The sequence below is a fragment of the Corythoichthys intestinalis genome, chromosome 17 (genome assembly GCF_030265065.1).
Source record: "Corythoichthys intestinalis isolate RoL2023-P3 chromosome 17, ASM3026506v1, whole genome shotgun sequence".
NCBI lineage: Eukaryota > Metazoa > Chordata > Actinopteri > Syngnathiformes > Syngnathidae > Corythoichthys > Corythoichthys intestinalis.
The window spans coordinates 38,334,265-38,360,894 of NC_080411.1; the positions used below are offsets into that span (position 1 = coordinate 38,334,265).

Below are 26,630 nucleotides of genomic sequence, written 5' to 3' on the forward strand. Positions count from 1 at the left end.
ACACAGAAATGGTTCACCAGACACAAAATCAAGCTCCTCCCATGGCCATCTTAGTCCCCAGACCTCAACCCCATTGAAAACCTGTCGTGTGAGCTGAAGAGGAGACTACAGAGGAGCGGTCCCAGGTCTCTGGATGATTTAGAGATTCTGCAAAGCGGAATGGCTGAAGATCCCTCTTTCTGTCTTTTTATCTTTATTTATTTTTTGAGTAAAAGTGTTATTTTACAGATGAAAACATCTTTAGTAAACGTTGACTAAAGACGAAATTCATCTTGAGTATTCGTCAACAAAAACTACATGAAGACAAACACATTTTGAGATGACTAATAAGTTTTATGATCCAAAAGACAAAGACGAAAATTAACAGGGCTGCCAAAAAGAAAATGAAAAAAAAAAAGGGCGGGGGCTGCAAAAAACAACACTGGCTCCAGGTTAAATTGCGATTGCAACATTTTTTTCTGAAAACTGAGGTTGTTGTACAGAAAAAAAAAAAATCATCAGTCATTTTCAAACAACCATGTAATTTACCTAAAAAAGATGTAACATGGCAATTAGCAATAAAACAACAAAATCATTTTGGATTAAAATCATTCTCATCTCTCCTTCTTCTATTAAGGGTTAGCAAATGAGAGATACACAGGATTTGCATGTCTGTTTTTCCCCTGTATTCCCTTCATAAGACAACCATTTCATTAATCAAAGCTTGGAACGCTACATATCTTTGATGGTTTGATGATGGGTCACTACAGGCAACAGTATGTACTTTACGATTACACTGAATTCTGAAATGAACACTATTCATTTATAATTGAAAATGACAAATTTCTAAAGATTGAGACATAAGCAGAAATACAATAGGCTCACAAGGAATGAAACAACTGAGTAAGATAGGGGTTATTTCATAGCTGACCTGACATTTGAGCCTGCCTCTGAGGGGACACACTGACCATTAAGGTTCCAAAAAATATCCCCCAGCCCTCAATAACGTCCCCCTTCTCCAGTCACACACAACCCATCCCCTTGGCTATCTCCCATGTGACTGACTGTCAATTTTGCCCAATGGAGCCCCGAGACTCGGCCAAGTGATATAAGAGGGAATGCAGACAAAACGAGACTGCTCAAACACCAGAACCTGGTTTTATAGTGCTGGTAAATGTTAACAGAAAGCAGGAGTAAAATACCAATATAAAAAAACCTGTCCAACTTGAGATGGCAAGATAATTCCATAGGGAGCAAATGCCAAAGTAGCTATCATCTTTAAGATAGTAATTTGACAGCTGTTGAAGCAAACCTTATAACTTTACAATACACTATAAGTGTCTGAAAAGCTCTATCATCTTAGCAGATGATATTCTGCTCTACTCAGGGGCCTTGTACAAGTGAAAATGAGTTTCAGTGTATCTGCAGTTCATTTTTATATTTTTTTTACTGTTTTGACTAGAGATGGGAATTTTGAGCTATTTCCCTGCCCACTAGTCTCAGATTTTATTTGCGACTAGTCGTCTATAAGCGAGAAAACTTTTTAACAAACAATTTAACACTCATATTGAATAAAAAGGTTAAAATGCAAAAGGTTTGTGTAATTACGAGCTATTTTAGCCCAAACATTCAGGTTTCAGTTGGATTCAAGTTGTTTCTGTACATTCTATTGATGTAACAAAAATTGAATATAGGTAAACAATTGAAAGAGAAATACATCTGACATACATTTCTCTCCCTGGCTGCTCAGCCTGTTTACAAAGAGGCAGAGGCGCGAAGACCAAAGCCCCTTTCAGACTTACTATGTCCTGCTAAATTCCCGTGTAATGTGATGCGGCGTTTACCCGTGTCATGGCTTTCTGATATGGGGAGAAACCATAAAACCCGGGTTGGACACTTTCAGACTTTTCCGGTGTCGGCGGCTTGGACCTGGACATTACGTCATTTTTAATCTGCATTGGCTGTCACATTCTGTTGGTCAGATCATGTTTTGGTTTGTTGTCGGAGCGTTCCCGACGTTGTAACTGCAGCCAATTCAAGCTCATCAAGACTGTATAGAAGTCCAGGCGATCCAAGAGAGGGGGGCTGAGATATTAACTTGCTGGGCGCCATTCCATACATTGTACCCTCAAATTTTGTGGATTTGCTACCTTGTTCATCTGCCGCCCTTGTTATGAAATCCCCTACGTTGTGCTGGTACTTGAGTGAATTTTTATTGTTGTTTCTCTGCCTACCGTTTAGTTAGTATTATTGATCAACGTTGACCTACTGTCACAGACCCACTGTGTTATTCCCCCTATTTCCGCGAACGCGTGTATTTTTGTTTGTATTTAATAAACCCTTGAACACTTCCCCCCGTTGTTTTATGCTTTGAGGTACAACCTTGTTTCCGCAGTTGCGGACCCTAACATCAGCAACAAAATTAACCACACATTTCCAAAGATGGAAGATCGACTCTTTTCCCCGGCTCTATGATGCAGTAGCAATTAAATTTTATTTTCAGTTTAATTTAGCTATTTCCAGCTTGCTATGTTGATAATTGTGATGTTTGTTTACCGCTTTTTGTCTTACTGTGAAGAAAGAGGAAGTGACGATCGGCCCGCCATGATATTAACGTCATCAACCGTTGTGCCGTGACCCAGCAATTTAACACTTGCTTTCACGCACACCGCTTCCCGGGAAAGTCTAGGAAATTATACTAAGACATGACCCGTTAAATGTCTGCGTAATCTCCGTGTCAGTTGACCAGGGAAATTGCTTTCACATACAAGGGCTGCTCGTTTAAATCCCGTGATTTGAACCAGGTTCAGGTGTATGTGAAAGGGGCATAAGAGATTGTGAAATTGGGCTTTAATAATGCGTTGAAATTTCTAGATTGCTGACCAGATAGATGCAAAAGTATTTGTACATATCAACAAACAGATATTCCCGTAATTTTCGGACTATAAGACCCCATTTTTTCCTTCATTTTGAATCCTGCGGCTTATAGTCCAGAGCGGCTTATTTGTGAATTTATTCGGCTTAATAGGTAACACTTTATTTGACAGCGGCGTCATAAGACTGTCATAAGACATTATATATATGACATGAAACTATCATGAGCATTGCTGAATGCTTATGACAGATGTCATTAACTCATTCACTCCCAGCCATTTTCACTGGAGCAACCCCCTTTGCTCCCAGCCGTTTTATTGGATTTTGACTGATTTTGCAAGGCTCATAGAAAATCCTATTCTATTGCTATATAAACATGGGACCCACCAAAAGAAAGATTAGACTCTCTTCTTTCAGCAGGAAAAAAAAAGTTCATATCTTTTTCCATTCTTTAGATATCAGCATTAGAAAATAGCTTAGTTTGAGCAATTTTCCAATTTCTGATGAAAAAACTGAGAAATTGAGCTTTTTGTAAAAGCACACATTTCAAATCATAACTTTGACTTCAACACAGTTATTTTTAGCTTTTGTAACATCCCAAACATCTGACTGATGTTTTCCTTCTACAAAATAACAAACAACAAGACAAATAGAGCTTTTAATAGCAAAGTAACAATTTATTTACACATTTGAACTGAGAGATGACGCTGTTGTGGCCGCGGCAGCCGGGGTAAACTTTTCCCTCATCACTGTTTGTCTCATCAAGATGGATTTTTTTGAGTCTTTCTTGTGTGGTAACCACTGCCTCGTGGCGGAGTTCACCTGGGGAACCTGTGTTCCTGGGGGGGGACTGGTTTGGCCGTGCGCGTTTCCGGCTGAGTCGCGGGACACTGGAGGGTGCGGGGGACAGGAGTGGCCGAGCATGGCGGCGCGGGCTCTGCTCGGCGAGCAGCACGGACTCAACGGCATCGTCCGTTGCACTGGTGGTCCCGGTCGTTCTGCTCGGTCGTCCAGCGCCTGGCATCCCGAGCGTCCTTCCGGTTGTTCTGCTCGGTTGTCCACCACCTGGCATCCTGGACGTCCATTCGGTCGTCTTCCGCTGGTGCCCCAACCATGCGGCCAGGGTGTTCTTCAGGTTGCGGGTTTTACAAAATGCGCTACTGCCCTCCAGTGGCCAGTTTTATTGCTTTAAAATGGATTTTCAGCATTGTGCTTTGGAGCTAAGTTGCATCAGAATCTAGAGATTTCTCTTGTGAAAAAAAACGTAACCCTAACCTTAAGACGTATAAATACATCTTTGGTACACTGACAGTCTTGTGCTAAAGAGAGAAGCAATCCCAATGACAAAGATTTTAACATGTATTTTACAAATGAAATGCCTCAATGAAACATTTTTTTTCTTATGAACGGTTTTCAAAAGCTTTATTGGTGGATTTTCTCAAGTTAACGCGCCACACAGAAATTAATAAATTTAATTGTGTAAGCAGGATGTGTGTATTATTCTTATTATTTAATTACAGGTGTTTTAGCTAATTTCAATGTATTTTATTTAAATGGCCTATTATTTATTTTATTATGTGTTTATATTTTACAAATGTGATGTATTATTCATTTATATTGTATATTTTATGTTGTATAACTTTAGTTCCTATGTGAATATCAGTTCCTTCTTGTTTTGTTGTGGTAGGAGGGTTTTGTATTGAACACGGGGCCGTGTTGGTTATTATTATAGCAGAGAAGACAGCAGTAAATCAACAAAGACAAGTCAACTGTGCCCCGATCTACCACTCAAGAGATCTGATGGACTCAAAAAGTAGGTTACGATTGCATATTAGTTTGAAAATCGACCGGATCCACCGTATTTTTACACGAGTGACTTCTGGCCCGATCCTAACTACCGGTAGTAGTATTGACACAGGAGGGCCGCGTCTAGCGTCAAATAATAAACTCTGCCGTTCTTTTCACATGCGTGTCGCGTTGAGGCGCTTCTGGAACGCATCTAACATGCGGCAGCACTGTGACTGGTGTGCATTGGCTGATTGACTCTAACGCCCGCGTTTCACTGCGTTCTCGCGGCGGCCACGTTGTCGCGCCGTTGATGTTTCTGGGTTATACTGTCCTACTGTGTTGGTCTTATAGTAGAGAAGACGGAGTAAATATAATCTATACAAAGAAACTGTAACCCGATCGACTCACAGCCTCGAAAAGTAAGGGTTACATTACGTCAAACTCGTTCGGTACGCGTCCGTTCCGAACCGAGCACCACGTACCGAAACGGTTCAATAAATGTACGGTTACACCCTTACCGGTTAATATCTTTTAGTGTACATATCCCATAATACAGTGAGGACAGCTGCGGCTTATAGTCCAGTGCGGCTTATCTATGAACAATTGCCGGTTTTGTGTCTAATTTGGTGGGTGGCGGCTTATGTTGTCAGGTGCGCCTTATAGTCCGAAAATTAAAGTAATAAGTAAAAGACCCTAATCTATCAATTAATTATTAAATATACGAAACTACCAAACAAAACTAATAAGCTCTATTATAAAACATGCCATTTTGTTGAATTTCTTTGTGGTGTGCGTGTAAAATATGCAAACATTCATTTGCTAACTTAATTGTCCTCCTGCTTCTGACAGTAAATCAATGTGAGCTCCAGAGAGAGATTAGTTTCACATAAACTGATAACCAGTATATGAACTGGATGGGTGACTGTGTGGGAGGCCTTGGGGGAGGGGTGTGATGTGGAGGTCATGGGGCAAAAGATCACTGCTCAAAGTCAAATCCTTTACATGAATATGTATGCAGAAACTCGGAACACCACAACATGGCACCATAAACATAAAGGAGCCAGAGGTCATTATATGTCTGATGAAGGTCTATTTTTTATCTACCTGTGTAGACTTTGTGTGTACTTAACTTGTTAAAATTGCAATCTCTGTAGCGTTATTTTTTTGCTTTGAAACACAATTAAAGAAGACCACAGACTTCAGGAAAGGCAAGGCAAGTCCTGACAATAGTGAAGAAAAAGTGGGAAGTCTACACCGAGGTCCATTTCTCTCAGCAGACATCTTTATTTAAAGGGAAGCTCTAGATTCAAATGACTCAATATCTATTGACAAAGCATCAGTCGGCCATAATGGGCTGTTCGTTAAAGCAGTAAACATGTCACATTAACACGGAGAGGATAATTAGAGCCGGAATTTGGTAGGAGAAAATGGAAAAAGAGAGTGAGGAGGGAGCAAAAGAAAGGGTGTGAAATAGCAGCAAATTCCTACTTTAATTTACAGAGCCAACTCAAATACCTACATAACAGGGGTTTTACTTACTTTGCGCCGGCTGCCACCCTTTCTTCGTCTGTTTCACTTGAATGAAGGTAAATCAATATTAAAGACTTAGTGAATAAAGGCTTGATCAGAATGAGTGAAAAGAGTGAAGGTCTTGTCTTTTTATGTATACCGCATCATCTAATATGGAATACACCTAATGATAAAGTGACGAATACTCTTTGAAAATGTCTTTTCACCATGATCAAGTTTCAAATGACCACAATAACACTACATCAGCTGAAACAGAATTTCAGTTATGTTTTACAAAATTGTAAAATGATTAAATTTACATGCAAAACTGTATTGTGCACAGTTCAATAACCAAACAAAAAACTCAAATTCCAATCAGCTCTCATGAATTTTTCAAAATGCCACCATTCATGATGAATGGACCCCTGTAGGGACTTGCAGTATTTTGACATTTACGGCCAAGATAATTGTCCAGAGAAAGAACACGATGGACAGTTTGTCTCTTTTATACCATCCAACTATTCCTTTGTCATCATCTGTCCGTCATTCCCTCTGTCCTAGGCTCAATTTCCACCTCTATTCTCTACATTTCTTCTCTCACCATATGAAAACATAAATCTATAGACTATGTTGGAGACTCCTATACTTGCCTTCTCTCTGGGTAGACAGCTCTCATTTATCTCACACACACAGTTCTGTATGCCAACAACACCAATCCATCTTTCAATTTCATGACAGAGACAGGTGAAGTAGGAGATGGGGTGGACAGAGAGAAAAACAATATACTGAATGAGAATAAACTGAAGGACAGACCGCAAGAATGAGACCTGCAGGAAAATGTAGAGCCACCATTTCATATGATTGTACAGACTTCATACTATGTTTGAGGGGAATTTACTCAGATTTGATTGAAAACAGGGACATTCATAGTAGTATGTAGTTACTCAAGGTTGTACAGACTAGTCAACTTTACAGCTCTAAAATATGGCTGCACCATAGACTTCTTATTGATATTGACGGGACATGAGCCGCGGGGCCGAGTAGTAGGGGGCCTGCATTGTTGGCGTGGCCATCAAAGCTGACCGAGTGGAATTACAAAGAGCTTTTTTAGTTGAAAATTCTTTTGAATAAATGCTTAAATCCCTGAATTCTTGATAGATATGGACAGAAAACAGTCTCGATTCTTGGTTAAAAGCCAATAAAAAAAACAACAACTTGCAGTTAGCATTTATTTTACGTAAATACTGTATATCAAAGCACGATGCTAGTCTGTCAGTCAGTGTGGCGGCCGGCATATGTAAACAGAGCTTTTCCGGTAAAAATTCATATGAATAAATGCTTAAATCCCTGAATTATTTTCTAGAAATCGAGACTGTTTTACGCCTATTCTTGGTTAAAAGCAAAAATAACCGTGCAGTTAGCATTTATTTTACGTAAATATGTCGAACTACGATGCTATTCTGTCAGTCAATTTAGCGGCCGGCATATGTAAATAGAGCTTTTCCGGTGAAAATTCTTGCGATTAAATGCATAAATCCCTGAATTCTTTATAGATATGGACGTGAAACAGTCTTGATTTTTGATTAAAAGCAAAAAAAAAAAAAAAAAAAAAAAAAACCACAAAAAAAAAACCAAACGTGCAGTTAGCATTTATTTTACGTGAATATGTCAAAGTACGATGGTAGTCTGTCAGTCGATGTCCCGGCCGCCATACATAAACAAAGCTTTTTCGTTGAAAATTCTTGTGAATGCTAAATCCCTGAATTCTTTATAGATATGGACGTAAAACAGTCTTGATTCTTGGTTAAAAGCAAAAAAACAAAAACAAAAAAAAAAACCAAAAAAAAAAAACCGTGGAGTTAGCATTTATTTTAAATATGTTGAAGTACGATGCCATTCTATTAGTCTGTGTGGCGGCCGCCTTATGTAAACAAAGCTTTTCCGGTGAAATTTCACCAGAGCAATAAATGTATTCAACAATAAATCAGAAAACCATAGAAAATAATAATAAATGGGGATCGAAGTACAAAAAAAGAACATATGGCTAACTTTCATAGCAAAAGTCCGCTAGCTAGTATGCTAACTTCATTTTTTTTTTTTTTTTTTTTTTAAACAATGCTGTTAACAAATCATCCAATCACATATTCTCACAAAAGACTGCTAAATGTACCTCTAAACTAAATTACAAATGCAGAAACAATCATATTAGCTCAAACAAAAACTTGAAACCTTATGTTGGTCTTAACAGGGAGCAGCTGGATTCAGCCATGTTAGAGGAGTTATGTCATATTCGCTGTTGCCACCAGAGGGCATTGCATCCCCAAAAATTATTCAAACTAAATGCAAACAATCTAACCAAATCCTCGAAGCAGCAAACTTTGAGTTGAAGCTTTTTTTCCAATCGTATTACTCGAATTAATCAATTAATCATTGCAGCACTACTGTAAAATGACATATAGAGCGTGACATTGACTTGACTGGTGTTAAACACATCCTATTTTGGCTTGGGAAAGGCAGCTGGCTGGCAGCCATTGATGAGTGAACCAGGTGAAATTAGTCAATCACTATCACTAGGCAAACTTTTCATTTTTGCTGTAGATTCTCTGCATTGGTTTTGGGACACTTTGAAAAATCACATGACCTTCCACTTCCAAGAGTCCAAATCACCTATCTGTGCGTGTATGATGTGCACTGCCACTCACGGAGTACCAGAATTAACAACGGAATGACAAACAGATGGTAAACGTGGCTTCCATATTCACCTTTATTGATTTTAACTGACTGTTTTGTATGTGTGGCTTTCGTGAGAACCAGAGATAGGTGTGGAGAGGGATATGTTAAACACATGAGCATATTTGATGAACAATTAAAATTTGTGAGTTAAGTGTTTCCCGCACATTCAACAGACATCATTTGACAGCTGAGGGTGTGTCATCAAAGCCTTATTTTCTATACGTATATGACAGATTTTTCATTCATTAAAATTTGGCAGGCTTATTAGCAATGTTGTTTTTGGTGGCACTTGTCATTTTTGTTTTAGTCTTAGTCTTTTGGACGAAAATACTTAGTCTTAGTAATATTTTAGTCATTTCAAAAATCTGCTCGTCTTCATCTAGTTTTAGTCGACATAGTCTCATACAAATTTCATCTAGTTTTAGTTGATAGTTACTGAAAATGTTTTCTTTTGTAAAATTCAGGTTTTAATCCAAAAATAAAAAAGGTTTCCAACAATTTCAAATGAACATAGACAGACGCACATATACATTGGTGTGAAAAAGTGTCTGAACCTTTTGGAATTTCTCACATTTCTGCATAAAATCACCATCAAATGGGACCGGAATTTTATCAAAATCACACAGATATAAAAAAAAGTGTCTGCTTTAACTAAAACCACCCAAAAATGTATTGGTTTCCATATTTTCATGAGGATAGTATGCAAACAATGACAGAACGGGGAAAAATAAGTAAGTGAACCATCACATTTAAAATTTTGTGCTCCCAACCCCGTTTTTTGGCAGCAATAACTTCAACCAGACACTTCCTGTAACTGCAGATCAGTCTGGCACATCGATCAGGACTAATCTTGGCCCTTCTTCTCTACAAAACTGCTATAGTTCAATCAGATTCCTGGGATGTCTGGCATTAATCACAGCCTTTATGTCATGCCATAGCATTTCAAAGGGGTTCAAGTCTGGACTTTGACTTAGCCGCTCCAGAACGTGTATTTTTTTCTTCTGAAACCATTCAGAAAGTGATTTACTTCTGTGTTCTGTGGCAGCTTTAAACCACTCATCAGTGATTGGGCACAAACCTGACTTAAAATGTTCGGTAAAAATTGGTTTCAATTGCTCTTTAGGTCTCCTTAGGAAGAGGGTTTACTTACTTATTTTCCCCCTTCTGTCATTGTTTGCATGCTATCACTAAAATATTAAAAAACCTATAAATGTTTGGGTAGTTTTAGTTAAAGCAGACACTGTATTTTCATCTGTGTGGTTTTGACAAAGATCAGATCACATTTGATGGCGATTTTATGCTGAAATGTGAGAAATTCCGAAAGGTTCAGATACTTTTTCATACCACTGTACTGTAGCATCTACGAAGACAACGCCAACTTGGTGATGATAATACACTTTCAGCAGGAAAAGCAGTCATTTTCAATTAAACCTACCTGGAAGCCACGAACTGTACGTTAATAAAAAATGTCTGAGCGTTTGACACTGGGAAGTCTGGGAGTTTTGTTGTTGCTTTTTTTAAGAGTCTCGGCAGAAGTTGCAAGCAATCGGTATTTCCCAGTAATTGCTCATTTACCAAACAAAACAGCTCAAGGGGGCTATTAGCTAAATGCCATTTCGCCAACTGTCTATCCTCTAGATTTACTGACCAGAAAAGCCAAGTGGCTCTGCTTTAGACTGGCCAGTGTTTTAAGAGGACGTGTGCCATTCTGAAGCTAATGCTAACACAGAGAGTTACTGTACATTTAGTGTCTGATGATCACTCAGCATAGACCTTGAAAGGTTAAAGCAGCATTGCATATTCTCTCTTGCCAAAATAAGAAAACAAATCTTACAGTGTTTCCAAACAAGTGAAATGGAGCACAGCCTAGCTTTAGACACATCCTAAATTCCGGTGAAGAAAGTGAGGGAGAGGTGCAACACATCTCACATGAGTGAGACGACCTAAACACTGCAACGATGCAAACTGACGTACTCCACATCCAATATGAAAATGTCACACATTGTGAACATGACAGAAACTATGTTGCATTTTCGTCTCGTTGTAGTCTCGTCAGATGAAAACTGACATGTCTTTTTATGTTCTAATCTCCCAACTAACCACGTTTTTAGCTCGTCATCGTGACATCATCGTCATGAAAAAATTGTTCGTCAAAGACATATTTTTGTTATTGTCATTGTTAATGAAAACAGCGCTGCTTTCTAACGAGAACAGCGCCGCTTATTAACAATACTCAGGCACATTTACAGGACAATTTTATCTTCAGTTGGAATATGGAATTACAAAAACACAAAAAATCTGAAGTAACCAATGGTAAATGATGAATACTTATGTAGCACTTTAAAAACACAATCACAGTGCTTAAAGCGCTTTACAGTGGCTAACATTCATCCAATCAGGTGCTGCTCTCATGCAAGGCACTGCCATGCCCACCAGGAGCAAATTGAGATTCAGTGTCTTGCACGGTGGACAGTTAAGTCATTCATTCTTATTTTTAATTAATGAGCTACTATCATTTAATGGTTATTCTGTATTTTCCCAACATAAATGCCAGTTGTTTCGGAAAAACTGTCTTTCAAGAACCTAACGTAATTTTCGGACGATAAGGCCCACCTCACTATAAGCCGCCACCCTCCAAAATGGACACAAAAACTGCATTTGTTCATAGGTAAATCACACTGGACTATAAGCCACATGGGATATTTACACCAAAAGATATTAACCGGTAACACTTTATTTGACAGCGGCATGATAGGACTATCATAAGACCAAATGAACCACTATGAAGCTTAGAACCAATTGGTTGCAAAGCTTCATTGCTTCAAGAAGCTTCATTTGGCCATCACTGCTCCCATAGGGGAGACAGTCAACCTCTGCTGCCACCTGCTGTCAACACTGTTGTTGTCAAACATGCCTCCTAGCATGCATTGCACCGCTAGAGATGTAAATAATTAGAATTCATGTTCTGGGCTAATTATTTTTTCAGTTACTGTTTCGGTTGTTTCATTAATTGCTAGTTATGGTATTTGGTAACACTTAATTTGACAGCGGCACCATAAGACTGTCATAAGACCATCATAATTATGACATGACACTGCCATGTGCATTAATAAATGCTTATGACAGATGTTATTAAGTGCCATCCGGCAAATTATGTCACTAACTCCATTTATGTCCAGCTCGGATCTTTTAAATGCATTCAAAATTGTGATATTTTGTCGGATGACACAAAACGACATCTGTCATAAGCATTCATTAATGCTTATGATAGTGTCATGTCATAATTATGACAGTCTTATGACACCGCTGTCAAATAAAGTGCTACCTATTAACCCAAATAAATCTACAAATAAGCCGCACTGGACTATAAGCCGCAGGTTTCCAAATGAGTGAAAAAAGTAGAGGTGTATAGTCTGAAAATGATGGTATATGGTCTGGAAGACAAGTCAACAAAAACAAAGGAACAAGAATGCAACTGACAATAGACTGAACTTGGAATACACTGAACTATACTTAATATACTGTATATCAAATACAATTTCTAGGGCTTTAGGAAAGTATTGAGTCCATTGAGGTGAGCTAAACTAACCACTGTGTCCAGACGAAATTTATCATGGATCACAGTCTATCAGTAAGTAGACAGGCTCCATCTCTGGGTTGATGCCCCCAGAGACGACCAATCAGAGCTCAGAAGTAGTAGGATGGAAGAGCAGCTCTGCTTAGTGCAGGTTTGATGCCTGCTGAGGCCCAAGCGCTGTAGACACAGTGTGGCACAGTCTCAGATCAATCAGTGTGGGTATGTGCGTGTGTAAATTTGTGTAAAGGTGTGTGTGTGGGTGTGTGTGTGTGTGTGTGTGTGTGTGCGTGCGTATGTGTAAGTGTTGAGTGCCAAGATCTTTAAAGAGTCAAGCATGGCAGATTAAAATCAATCTTTTCTCTCCCCCTCACACTTAATCCATCTGTGAGTTTGTTGCATTAGTTCTCTGGTTCAAACAAAACATTATTGTATTCTATAAAAGCAGCTGTTCAAAGTTCGACCGGCATCGCAAAACGGATTAAGGGCAAATTTTGTGGTACGGCATTAATTAATGATCTACTAAGCCCAGGAAAGAGCAGTGTTTGACATACACGTGTCCCAAATGAGTTAAAATGTGAGATGAAGATGAGGTTTGAATTTGAACTACATTAAATTTTAACTGCTGTGGAACTGAATCTTTGCTCAATTTATCAAAGGAACAAGGTCCATTTTAGCCCATAATTCATGTTTGACGCACCAAGGTCCAATGTAATATACTGGACTGTCTCAGAAAATTAGAATACACAATATTCTAATTTTTTGAGACAGTCCTGTGTATATATACAGGACTGTCTCAGGAAATTAGAATACACAATATTCTAATTTCCTGACTGTCTCAGGAAATTAGAATATTGTGTATTCTAATTTCCTGAGACAGTCCTGTATATATACACAGGACTGTCTCAAAAAATTAGAATATTGTGTATTCTAATTTTCTGAGACAGTCCAGTAAACCCCTTAAAATTGTGTCTGAAATTATAATTCATGTATTAAACAGCTTTATAAGAACAGTAACTTTCAGGTAGAGAAACAGCAACATTTCGTCATTTCGGCAACATCTCAGTTACTTACATGTGTGTCTTGCCAGGGAATAATTTGAGGAACTGCCACTTGTTGGTCCAAAGCCTTCAGGGACCTGCCCGCCAAGTCGTGTACGTGCCGCACCTTTTGGAGGTTCAATTTCGGCCCCAAACTCAGCACCGATTACACCCAGCAACACAATGGCGGTGGCTTGTTTGCGGCGCTCCTCATACGAATTGGAAATCTTCTTGGCATTTGGTGGAAGATTCGAGAGGCAGCCTTGTACAAAGAGACAAAAAGAACTCCATTGTAGTCTTTGTTAAAATTTAATAGACCTCAAACGATCTTTTAGATGCTTTGACCTCACTTGATGCAAGGGGATAGTTTTTGCATTCAAACAAAATGATAAAATAAAAAAGTACTTTTATGATCTGAATAATTTTCATGGGGGTCAAAGTGGGGTGAATTTTGAGCGGTTTAGTTTTTGACACATGCAATATCAGACACTTTTGTGTTGACCAAACAACTACCAAATAACCTTGAATAATGTGTACGGCAAATGACTGATCCTGGACAGCCCACTAAAGAAAAATGTGTGCACGGTAGAAGCACAGTGGGAGATGAACTCTCCTGACACAAGTGGTGTAAATACTCAAAAGCCAATTATGGCAATTTTGGGGGGGGGGGGGGGGGGGGGGGTGCATGTACTGCAGATAGTGCGTGTGTATGCACTTGCTCATTATCACAAACACATCTGGTTTCCATTTAGATTTGGTTTCTCTTTAGAGGTAAGGATACCATTACTAGGAATTTGTATTGCAAGGAACAAAGCGCTTGCTAACCACACCCACACTCACCAATCCCCCCTCCCACACTGTCAGCAGGGGGTTGTAAAATGAATATAGTACATACAGAGAGGCAGCCAATCAATTTGTTAATGATGCATGATTATGGCAACTATCTATTACAGCTAGGGCTGCAACTAACGATTATTTCCAATTAACTCATTCACTCCCAGCCATTTTCACCAGAGCAGGGCCCTTCGCTTCCGGCCGTTTTTCTGGATTTTGACTGATTTTGCAAGGCCCACAAAAAATTCTGTTCTATTGCTATATAAACATGGAACCCACCAAAAGAAAGATTACACGCTTCTTTCAGCAGAAAAAAAAGTGTTCATATGTTTTTCCATTCCTTAGAAATCAGCATTACAAAATAGCTTAGTTTGAGCAATTTTCCAATTTCTGATGAAAAAACTGAGAAAATTAGCTTTTTGTAAACGCATACATTTCAAACATAACTGACTTTAACAAAGCTATTTTTGCATTAGTTACCTCCCAAACATCTGAATAATGTTTTCCTTTTACAAAATACCATGAACAACCAGACAAATGGAGCTTTTGATAGCAAAGTAACAATTTATTCACACATGACTACTGAGAGATGACGGTTTGTCGCCGAGATGACGCCGTTGTCGCCACGTCAGCCGTGTTAACTTTTCCCTCATCGTTGTCTGTCCCACAGAGATGGATTATTTTTGCGTTTCTGCGGGGTCTGCTCAGCGAGCCGCTGCACTCGGGGTCCTACTCGTTTTGCTCTGTCGTCCAGCGTCTGGCCTCCCAGGCGTCCTCTCGGCTGTTTTGTTCGGTCAGCGCGCCGCCTGGCATCATGCCGCCAGCGCTCCGACCATGCTGCCTGGCCGTTCATTGCTTTTGAATCGGGTTGCCTGGTCTTAAAAAATGTGCTACTGCCCTCCAGTGGCCAGTTTTATTGTTTTAAAATGGGTTTGGAGCTTTGTTCTTTGTTTCTCAGAGCGGAAGCTATAGACCCTACCCACGTGACGTCACAACTCCGCTCTCCTGAATGGTACCGCCCACTTGTCCGTCAAAACATAGTGTTAACCTGTTACGGCTACGTACATTTCTCCTATTTACGGCGTGTTTTTCTGCTCCTTAACATTAATAATCAAAATGGTGAAGGCGTGTGTGGCTGTTGGTTGCACTAACAGAGAAGATGGAAGGAGAGACTTGAAGTTTTACCGTATTCCGAGGGATCCAAAGAGGAGAGCGAAATGGACGGTTGCAATTCGACGTGAAAACTGGGCACCAAAAAATCACCACAGACTATGTAGTAGTCATTTTATATCCGGTAAGATGCATTTAAGATATACTTAGAGGGTTTTGGGCTGACAAATAACCACAATTAAGATCATTGCGAGGCTAATCGCCGACAACATACGACGTAGTACGACATAGTTTCAAATTCAAGATGTTTGTGACTTCCCTTTCTTCCACCATCGTTATTTTTTGAATAATATTTAGCTGGTACCAAGTGAAAGAAACTGGCCTCGTCTACGGGGCTGACAAATAACCACAATTAAGATCATTGCGAGGCTAATCGCCGACAACATACGACGTAGTACGACATAGTTTCAAATTCAAGATGTTTGTGACTTCCCTTTCTTCCACCATCGTTATTTTTTGAATAATATTTAGCTGGTACCAAGTGAAAGAAACTGGCCTCGTCTACGGGGCTGACAAATAACCACAATTAAGATCATTGCTAGGCTAATCGCCGACAACATACACGTATGTATGTAGTGAGAGTGCTATCGCTAAACCATATAAACATTAAAAGCCTTAACTCCATTGACAAATGACATGAAATACATTAGACTTGACAGTGGATGTTAGCAATAACAAAAGATTTTTAATTGAAAATTTCGTAACTCACCTTTCCAAGCACAAGATTCCTGCCGAATTTTCGTGGACGAGGACCTGTTTCACCCAACCAGCAACAAAGTATTTATAAGCCTCCAAGCTCTTGAAGTTTTTCAAATTTTCGTGAGAATAGGCTGATTTTGTGTGGACAAGATAATTGTAAATATCAGCGTAGCAGATGTCAGGCAGACAGGGCGAAGACAGTGGGTCGAAAAACATCGATTTGGGCATCAAATATGGATCTGGCGACTGTATAAAACGAAGCTTTTCCACATAACGCCTTTTATGCAACACATCCAGTGAGTTTACGGCATCAGAAAGCACCGGGTCTTCCATGAAGTGCATTTTAAATTCCTCGATCAATTGAAAACAATGCTAATACAGAGACAAAATGACGGACAAGTGGGCGGATCCACACAGCGAGCACGTGGTTTTGTGACGTCGGTGGGTAGGGTATATATATGCTTCTTAGAAAAACAGAAAAAAAACGCAAAAGACGTATAAATACATTTTTGGGACAATGAAGCATTTAAAAATAGAACGTATTCATACGTTTCTGGAAGCAAATTAGTTAATCAGACCATTAATTAAACGATTAATCGGACGAATGTCACTTTTTTAAAGTACTTTTAAAATTTTAACTTGAAGCTGTTTTGTTGGCATGTTGTAGGTAACAATGAAGACAAAATTGATGACTATTTCCTTCAAGAATAATATTTTATTACAGCTTCCTGACTTAACTGTGGTCTTCAGCTGTATTGTTTTAAGTACATAACACTTCTGAGGTTCTGGGTATGAAACATAAAATAATTTCTCAGTACACACATCAGACAAAAGTTCAGTTCATTCAAATAAAAAAAAAGTGATACTGAATGATATTTATTTCTTGTGCAATGATTGTGTCAATGACTCATTTGTTTTCTTGAAACAAACTAAACAACAAAATTGAATAAGGAGGATGTAGAATAAATCAGTTTTATTGATCAAACAGTTCATAAATACAATCCAAATCCAAATTTCAAATCCACTCTGTTGTATTATATTTTACAGTTAGTGTTAGAAGGAGACTGTTATGTGCAGGTTTATGTTTGTGGTTTCTTTATAAAAAGAACTGAGACAACTTTAATATCTAACAATAACTCAAGTGCTAATATGCTTCTTCAAAACACAATAACAACGGACACTTAAGACACTGATTCGCATAATTGCTAACTAGCTTAGCACTCCGCCCTAAGTAGTAATGTCTCATCAACAAAGAATACAAACAATACAATTGGCTTCATTTACTCAACTCTGACGGAGGCACGCTGTATTTAACAACACACACGACTCAAGACAATCTAACTCTCGAGAAAATATTTTTAATTTAGCAACTAAACCAGCTGTAGCAGTGAACTCACATTACACACAAACAGGGACCCAAACGGAACTACTCATAGCTGCCGATGCTGTCGATGGCAACTAATTTATTAATAGATTTTAATCGATTTAATCAATTAGTTGTTGCAGCTTTAATTACAGCTAATATACAGTATCAAAATAACCTGATTACTGGTATTTCCTAGTTTGTTTCGTCACATTGACATATAAAAACACTTTTGTTTCCAAAAAACTTGGGTTTGTGGTCTTGACTTTGAAATTCTATTTTCCACTTTTCGTTACTGTTTTACTTTTTTATGCTTTTATATATATATATATATATATATATATATATATATATATGTCTATATTTTCCTCCTTATTTTATAGACTTAATTTGAACTGAAACACCAAGAAATGACTGAAAAATATTTTCTGCATAATGAAAATTTGACTATAGCCTTCAATTTTAGCAAAACCAAACGTTTACCTTTTTCGTGGCACTTTTGATTTAGTTTGGACACAAGCAACACAAATAAAATGATTACGAGCTAGGAATATATATTTTTCTGTAACATGTTGTTTTTTAATCATAATTATGTAAAATAAAATAAATATAAATATATAATATATATAATATAAATACATATATATATATAAATATAAAAATACAAGCAAAACAGCACAACAAATTCAACACAGTGATCCCTCGTTTTTCGCCATTAATGGGGACCAGAACCCGCCACGATACGTGAAAAACCGCGAAGTAGAGCCCCCGCCCCCCAAAATATTGTTCAATGTATTTAATTACATTTAGCATAGAAAAGATATATATATATATACATATATATATATATATACATATATATATATATATATATATATATATATATAAGATATCAAAAAATGTGTACACACACACACACATATATATATATATATATATATATATAGGGCTGTCAAAATTATTGCGTTAACGGGCGTTAATTAATTTTTTAAATTAATCACGTCAAAATATTTAACGCAATTAACGCATGCGCGGAACGACCCACTCATGCATTGCCGCGAATAGACTAGAATGGCGCCATTTAATGTGTATTGAGAGCTCAGTTGCAGAGACAAACTGGCAAAGGCATTCATTGGAGCCTCGCTATCAATTGGTATAAGCTTTGTCGCCTCTTCCACAACAATCAAGAGTATTGTGGAGAGCAATGTGGGGAAGCATGACAGGAGATGATCATTTTCTTAACACCCTGTATTGAACACAACACAGGGAAGATATACCGTTGACAGCCACCACTCAAAGTCATGGTTGCACAACTTCGCATCATGCATTTGTGCAGTTAAGAACGGTTAAGTCGCTACAGTATCATTTAGTGAAATCACAACAAAAATAATATTCCTATCTCTCATTAAAAAAAAAAAAATAATGTTCACAAAAAGAAAAGCGCTCAATGCAAAGAGAACTGGCATTACCTATCAAAATAGTTGTGCAAAATAATAATCAAGAGTCATTCAATCCAAACATTTAGTTTCGCTCAACAAATACACTAGATGGCAATATTTAGTCACAATATACTGTACAAATTATCAAAATTACTATAACTTGTACTCACATTTATCTTTTAAGAATTACAAGTCTTTCTATCTGTGGACCTCTTTCACAGAAAGAATGTTTATAATGTTAATGCCATCTTGTGGCTTTATTGTTATAATAAACAAATACAGTACTTATGTGCAGTATGTTGAATGTATACATCCGTCTTATCTTTCCATTCCAACAATAATTTACAGAAAAATATGGCATATTTTGGAGATGGTTTGAATTGCGATTAAATACGATTAATTAATTTTTAAGCTGTGATTAACTCGATTAAAAATTTTAATCATTTGACAGCACATATATATGTATTATATATATACACATATACAGTGGGGCAAATAAGTATTTAGTCAACCATTAATTGTGCAAGTTCTCCCACTTGAAAATATTAGAGAGGCCTGTAATTGTCTAAATGGGTAAACCTCAACCATGAGAGACAGAATGTGGAAAAAAAAACAACAGAAAATCACATTGTTTGATTTTTAAAGAATTTTATTTGCAAATCATGGTGGAAAATAAGTATTTGGTCAATACCAAAAGTTCATCTCAATTAGGCCTGAACGATATATCGTTTAAACATCGCCATCGCGATGTGCGCATGCGCAATAGTCCCATCGCAAGGACGTGCGATAGTTTTTTCATTTCATTTTTTTAAATCCACAAACGTTTGTTTTGAGGAAGGAGCGCGAAGGAGAGCGCACAGCCTCTCATCTCATTCCCTCCAACTCGCAGTCATCGGCTCCTCCCCCTCCCCTGCTAGAGCGGAGTGGAGGGAGGAGGGGCCGAACAGCAGAGCGGAGGGAGGAGGGGCCGTTTTCAAAGTGAAAGCAAGCAACACGTTGAATAGGGAAGACTGTCTCCAAAAGGAGTTTTGGAAGTATTTTGGCTATCGACAAGAATATAAGGAACAAAAAACAGCCCTGTTGACAGTGCCTCGCCATGGTTGCCTCAACAAGAAGTAATCCGTCGAACATGTGGGACCATTTAAAACGCAGGTATCTATGCATTCCTGCTACGAGCTTCCCATCAGAGGCTTTTTAGTACAGGTGGGAACATTGTTACGTGCCAACGTTGTTGTCTCAAGCCTGCAATGGTGGATAAACTAGTAGTCTTGGCCAAAAACCTATGAGACCCAGTTGAGAATTGCTGAGCAAGGAAGGTGGACGATATGCAGACAAATACATAACACAGCTGCAGGAATGTCTTTTCTTCTTTTTATTCATGTGACAGCTATCAGGAAGGCAGGAAATTTGGGAGTTAAAATGGTTCTGTTATTCATCAGTTATTTGCTGTTATTCAGTTCAATTATTTACAAGTTCAATTGAGTTTCTGTTTCTTTTATATTTAAATTAATTGTAAATCGTATTTTTCAAATAACTATAGTACAGCTGCACATAAAGTTTTGATACTTAATATTTTTAAAATATTTTTACAACTTTGTTGCAGTTTTGCAGTTTTATATTGTTATATTTTGTGTAAACAACTCAGGGGACTAATGCACTTGCACTTTTATTTGACAGATTTAATATTTAAGTTCAAATATGTTGACAACTTTATTGTTTTACTGAGGTTTTTATTTATTGTTATAGTTTGTGAACAACTCTTTTTTGTCATATTTAATATTTTTGTTCAACTATGTTTACAACTTTGTTGTTATTTTACAGAAGTTTTTATTTATTGTTATATTTTGTCAAAAACTTAGGGGACGAATGCACCTGCTCTTTTATTTGTCATTTAATGTATTTGCTGCTGTTGAAGTGTCAAATATTGTGTTCAATAAATTATCTATTTTGTGCAGACATTGCTTCCTGGATCCCTTCATAATAATACAGCAATCTTAATCATTCACAAATGAAACGGTATTATATGAATACACTGTGGTCACGGTGTGTCATGCAAAGTATTTCCAAACAGCTATTCAAGTCATCTAGTGAAAATTTCTTTAAAAAAAAAAAAAAAAAAAAAAAAAATATATATATATATATATATATATATATATTTTTTTTTTTTACTATCGCAATATAATATCGCAATATATTGCACACCTCAAAAAAATCGCAACAATAGTTTTTTCCAATATCGTTCAGGCCTAATCTCAATACTTTGTTATGTACCCTTTGTTGGCAATAACGGAGGCCAAACATTTTCTGTAACTCTTCACAAGCTTTTCACACACTGTTGCTGGTATTTTGGCCCATTCCTCCATGCAGATCTCCTCTACAGCAGTGATGTTTTGGGGCTGTCGTTGGGCAACACAGACTTTTAACTCCCTCCACAGATTTTCTATGGGGTAGAGATCTGGAGACTGGCTAGGCCACTCCAGGACCTTGAAATGTTTTTTACGAAGCAACTCCTTTGTTGCCCTGGCTGTGTGTTTGGGATCACTGTCATGCTGAAAGACCCAGCCACGTCTCATCTTCAATGCCCTTGCTGATGGAAGGAGATTTTCACTCAAAATCTCTCGATACATGGCCCCATTCATTCTTTCCTTTACACAGATCAGTCGCCCTGGTCCCTTTGCAGAAAAACAGCCCCAAAGCATGATGTTTCCACCCCCATGCTTCACAGTGGGTATGGTGTTTTTCGGATGCAATTCAGTATTCATTCTCCTCCAAACACGAGAACCTGTGTTTCTACCTAAAAGTTCTATTTTGGTTTCATCTGACCATAACACATTCTCAGAGTCCTCTTCTGGATCATCCAAATGCTCTCTAGAGAACAGCAGACGGGCCTGGATGTGTACTTTCTTCAGCAGGGGGACACGTCTGGCAGTGCAGGATTTAAGTCCCTGGCGGCGCATTGTGTTACGGATAGTAGCCTTTGTTACTGGGGTCCCAGCTCTCTGTAGGTCATTCACTAGGTACCCCCATGTGGTTCTGGGATTTTTGCTCACAGTTCTTGTTATCATTCTGACGCCACGAGGTGAGATCTTGCATGGAGCCCCAGATCGTGGGAGATGACCAGTGGTCTTGTATGTCTTCCATTTTCTAATAATTGCTCCCACAGTTGATTTCTTTACACCAAGCGTTTTACCTATTGCAGATTCAGTCTTCCCAGCCTGGTGCAGGTATACAATTTTGTCTCTGGTGTCCTTCAACAGCTCTTTCGTCTTGGCCAGAGTGGAGTTTGGAGTGTGACTGACTGAACTTGTGGACAGGTGTCTTTTATACCGATAATGAGTTAAAACAGGTGCCATTAATGCAGGTAACGAGTGGAGCCTCGTTAGACCTCGTGAGAAGAAGTTAGACCTCTTTGAAAGCCAGAAATCTTGCTTGTTTTTAGGTGACCAAATACCTACTTTCCACTCTAATTTGGTAATATATATATTTTTTTAAATCTAACGATTTTCTTTTTTTTTTTCTTCCACATTCTGTCTCTCATGGTTGAGGTTTACCCATGTTGACAATTACAGGCCCCTCTAATCTTTTCAAGTAGGAAAACTTGCACAATTTGTGTTTGACTAAATACTTATTTTCCCCATTGTATACACTAGTTTATGTGTATGTGTATATTTTTTGACAAAAGGTTTTTAAGCACTTCAAATGTAATAATTATGATAAGTTTTAAACATGTTACTGTCCCACCGAATTATTTTTAAACAAGAATAAAGCAGAAAAATGCTTGGCTTTATTAAATGCTTCATTGAGTGAGTCCACTCAAATCTGATCAAGCTGCTCACTTATACACAATGAATTGCCACAGCAACTGTTTAACAAGTTAAATGATGATTGACGCATGCTGCGTTTTTGAAGTTCGCTTCTCTGGCAAGATCAAACATCATTGTCTGTCAATCATTGTTAACTTTAATACGGAACTCCAGTGCACTCACTGCCTGACCAACAAAGAGCAGGGAGAGGGAAGGAGGGAAGGAGAGTTGGACTGCGCGATCTGCTCGGGACATCTCATCTGTCTTTTACTTTTTTTCTTTTTTTTTTAATTGAAAAAAAAAATCCGCGATAGGCTGAGGGTGTGAAGTAGCAAGGAATCACTGTATTCAGAATTGTACAGAGGCCTATGTCCTATTTTCCTGAGAAAAACTAAAAAATCAGTTCAAATGACAAATGATGTAGAATATTAAACCAAAGCTATTTGTGTAGGCAAACTGAAGAACATAATAAAAAATATCCCGCAGTACCTACCTACAGAAAAGTGCTGCAATTCTTCTAAATGTTTTACTGTTTTTTCAGTTGCTCAATTTTCCTTAAAAAAAACCCATCCCCCATATTTTCATACTATATCCAAGTGCTCTTTATAATGAGATTGCTAAAGGCCAGCTGTCATTTGGAAGAAGGCCCAGCGGCTGGGTCTGATAAATGGATTACAGATGGCATCCATTCCTTGGGCCAGACTGGGCCAGTAGATAACAGAATTAGAGATGGACTTCCAACCAGAATCACAAAAAAGTTATGATTTACCCAGAGGAGAAAAGTTAAGGCAACATTAGGAATTAAAATCAGACAATATTGAATTAGAAGTATGGTGATAGAACAATATATTTTATTTTATTGTATTCTAAATTAAAAAAAAAATCTTCTGAAAATATCAGGCATTAGCTTGATTAGATATACCTCAGTTGTGGTCAGCTGAAAAAAAAATATATGGTAACTTGCACAATATTATCAATGACTTGATGTGACATCCATTCCTAATATGGCGGCGCAGATGAACATGACCATGAACATGAACCAGGAGAAAAAACTTGGCAAAGACAAGACCTGACACAAATATTCTAACACCAGATATTTATCAAACTCTACAATATTGGTACGGGCACCAATCATATTTTTTCAACAGAACACAGGAGGTACACGTTAAGTCAGTTTGTAATTCAATTAATAAAATATATTCGACCAAGTTGTTCCATTATGAATTGTTTAAACTCACTCATAAAAACGTCCTGTGGCTGAACAGTTGGAAAGCTGATTTCATCAAAGTTTTCTAATGCAATCCAAATAAAATTTGTAGTTGATGCCGCTTCATTGGTAGATTGTGGTTTCTATTTTTAAAACTTCTATGAGATTGACACTTTACAACCGTGCCAAACGTTACAGTAAGTTGTAAGACATTGAAAATAAAACTTTTTTTTTTTCTTATATTGTAATTGCTTTTTAAGACAATGAACGAATGCTCTGAACATTATTTATGAAAATGCTTTTTCTGCAGACAGTCATTGGAAGAAGCACATCCCTACCTGCGGCCTTTTGGTCTGTGTGGAAGGAATGATTGATTTTTGAAGCCCATCGATCTTCTTCCTTCATGACCAAAAGATCTATTATAATAACATTGTATATAAATCCTATTTGTTGGTCAACCTGCTCCCAAACATAACCCAATAAAGTAGAGAGGGGCACGAACAAGCTTTCCTCCCCACTAGCCCTACATTTGGCTAAATTGTTGACGAGAGATGGACTGGAATTTTTAAAAAAAAGCGCTCTCTCCAAATAACATTATGCTTAAGAGAAAGAAAATGATTTAATGCAACAATATTTTTTAAAGGTCAGACAGACAGATAATTTGAGGGAGACAAAGCAAGGAATGGTTTATTTGATGGATGGATGTGAATTCAGGACAGACGGTCATGGGAGGAGCAGCAGCTAAGATGTGGGAGATATTTTGTACGGTCAGTCTCTCCAGCATCCTATTGGTTTTCCTATGGTTCCTCTCCCTGTGGGATGTGCATTCAACATCTAACAAGGGAGTTTTCCAGGAGGAAGCAAATTTTGGCCCACTGCATCCATGACCTGAATCTGACCTTTTAGAGCCAGACCGCCAGAATCACGCCAGCCGAACCGCCGGACCTGCGCTGGCGCAGCTCCAACGACCCGGGCCGGCGAGACCCAACAATCCAGCCAGAAGGCCAAACTCCGCGCGTTGACCTTAGCCTTAACCCTTTGTACTGACTCCATTTTGAAAGGTTTAAAGAAGGCTCACCGAAAACAAGTTGACAATTTATTCAGGTCGACAGCGATCAAAAGGGCAAGGCGAAATAGGAACACTCAGGCAGGGAAGCAGGATCACCCTAACACACGTCAACAAAAGGTTCCCGAAAAAAATGACAATGCTTAGTTAAACATTTAGTTTTTTGAAGGCTCTCACGGGCCGGGCCATGGGGAGGAAGAAGGGTGTGTTTGGGATTATTGTCTGTTTGTGGATTGGACAAGAGGATTCGGGAGTTACTGTTGTCAGGGCACTGAGGGTGTGGATTTTGCCACCTCAGCGTCAAAGGGGCTCTTGGAGTCTTATCAGTCGTGTTTATCCATTGGATATCGGGAGTTCTCCGGTGTTCCTTGTGTTGGGACAGGGTGTCCTGCCATTTGTTCTGGACTGTCCGGGAGAACTGATAGCGAGAGTTGGTGGTGCAGGCGTGGGCTTGTCAGCATCAATCTTGCTCATGACGCACACGTTGGGCTTCAGTGATAAGAAGGCGTCGTGTATCTTTTATGCTCTATATTCTGCTTGTTTTCCTTAAACTATGGTATAAGTGCTCTTTATTTTATATGGGGTGTGTAATACAAACAGTCGAACAGTAAATATGAGAAACGATACTATTCCCTGATTGATTATATTAAGTGTGTTAAAATAATGCAAACCGTTAGACGGTGCCTACGAGAAAAGGTACCATCTCTTTCACTCTCCACATCAGTGGTCAATTCCCATAACATACACTAATGTTGATGTACTCCTTCCCTCTTTCCTAAAACTCTGGATTGTGGACAACAATGTCCTTAAAGCCCTCCTAAAGTCATTCTCTATTGCTGCACTTAACAACTCCCACACTTTTGAGTTTTTGTCTCAGCAACCAGCGATGTTTCATTCCAAATGGCGTATGGTCTGAGCACTAACAGGCTCACTCCCCACCTCTTCAATCTCTGCAGCAATGCTGACAGCACTCCTGTAACGAGTCACATGACATTTTGGAGGGAAAATGACAAGCAGTACTCAATTTGGACATTTAGGGATGTACGTTTTTTCAAAGGGGTGTACTCACTTTTGTTGGCAGGGGTTCAGAAATTAATGGCTATATTTTAAGTTATTTTGAGGGGAAAATAAATTAACTGTATTATATAAGCTGCACAAAGACTACTTTTCATTGCGTCAAAGTGTCATTTTATCAATGTTGTCCCATGAAAAGATATACTTAAATATCTGCAGAAATGTGAGGGGTGTACTCACTGTTGTGATACACTGTATATAAGAGCGTAAAAGTATACAAACTTGAACTTTCAAATGCTGAGAGAAAAAAAGCCTTTTTCTTGTTGTACTGAACCGTGACTTGTGTGTACCATAGCACCCCTAATATATATATATATATTTCCCAATATGCAGTTGATGCTTGAATCTCTTTCCTCTTCTATCTTTGCTCTAGTTGTTTTGATTAAATCACACACGGCTTATGGATACGTCATTCAAAAAAAGTTTAAGGCAAGTGACAATTTTGGGTAACAAAAAAAACAACAACAAATTATTATAT

At 38.3% G+C, this 26,630-nt stretch overlaps 1 protein-coding gene across 2 annotated transcripts in view; it reads right to left on the reverse strand.

The window, feature by feature from the left end:
* Positions 1 to 26,630, reverse strand: part of LOC130905186 (WD repeat-containing protein 7) — a 129,062-nt gene that overhangs the window by 22,293 nt on the left and 80,139 nt on the right. For both annotated transcript variants that reach the window (XM_057818320.1, XM_057818319.1), the window contains one exon: positions 13,532 to 13,759. In XM_057818320.1, the coding sequence (XP_057674303.1) occupies positions 13,532 to 13,759 (228 nt within the window). The remainder of the gene's footprint in view (positions 1 to 13,531; positions 13,760 to 26,630) is intronic.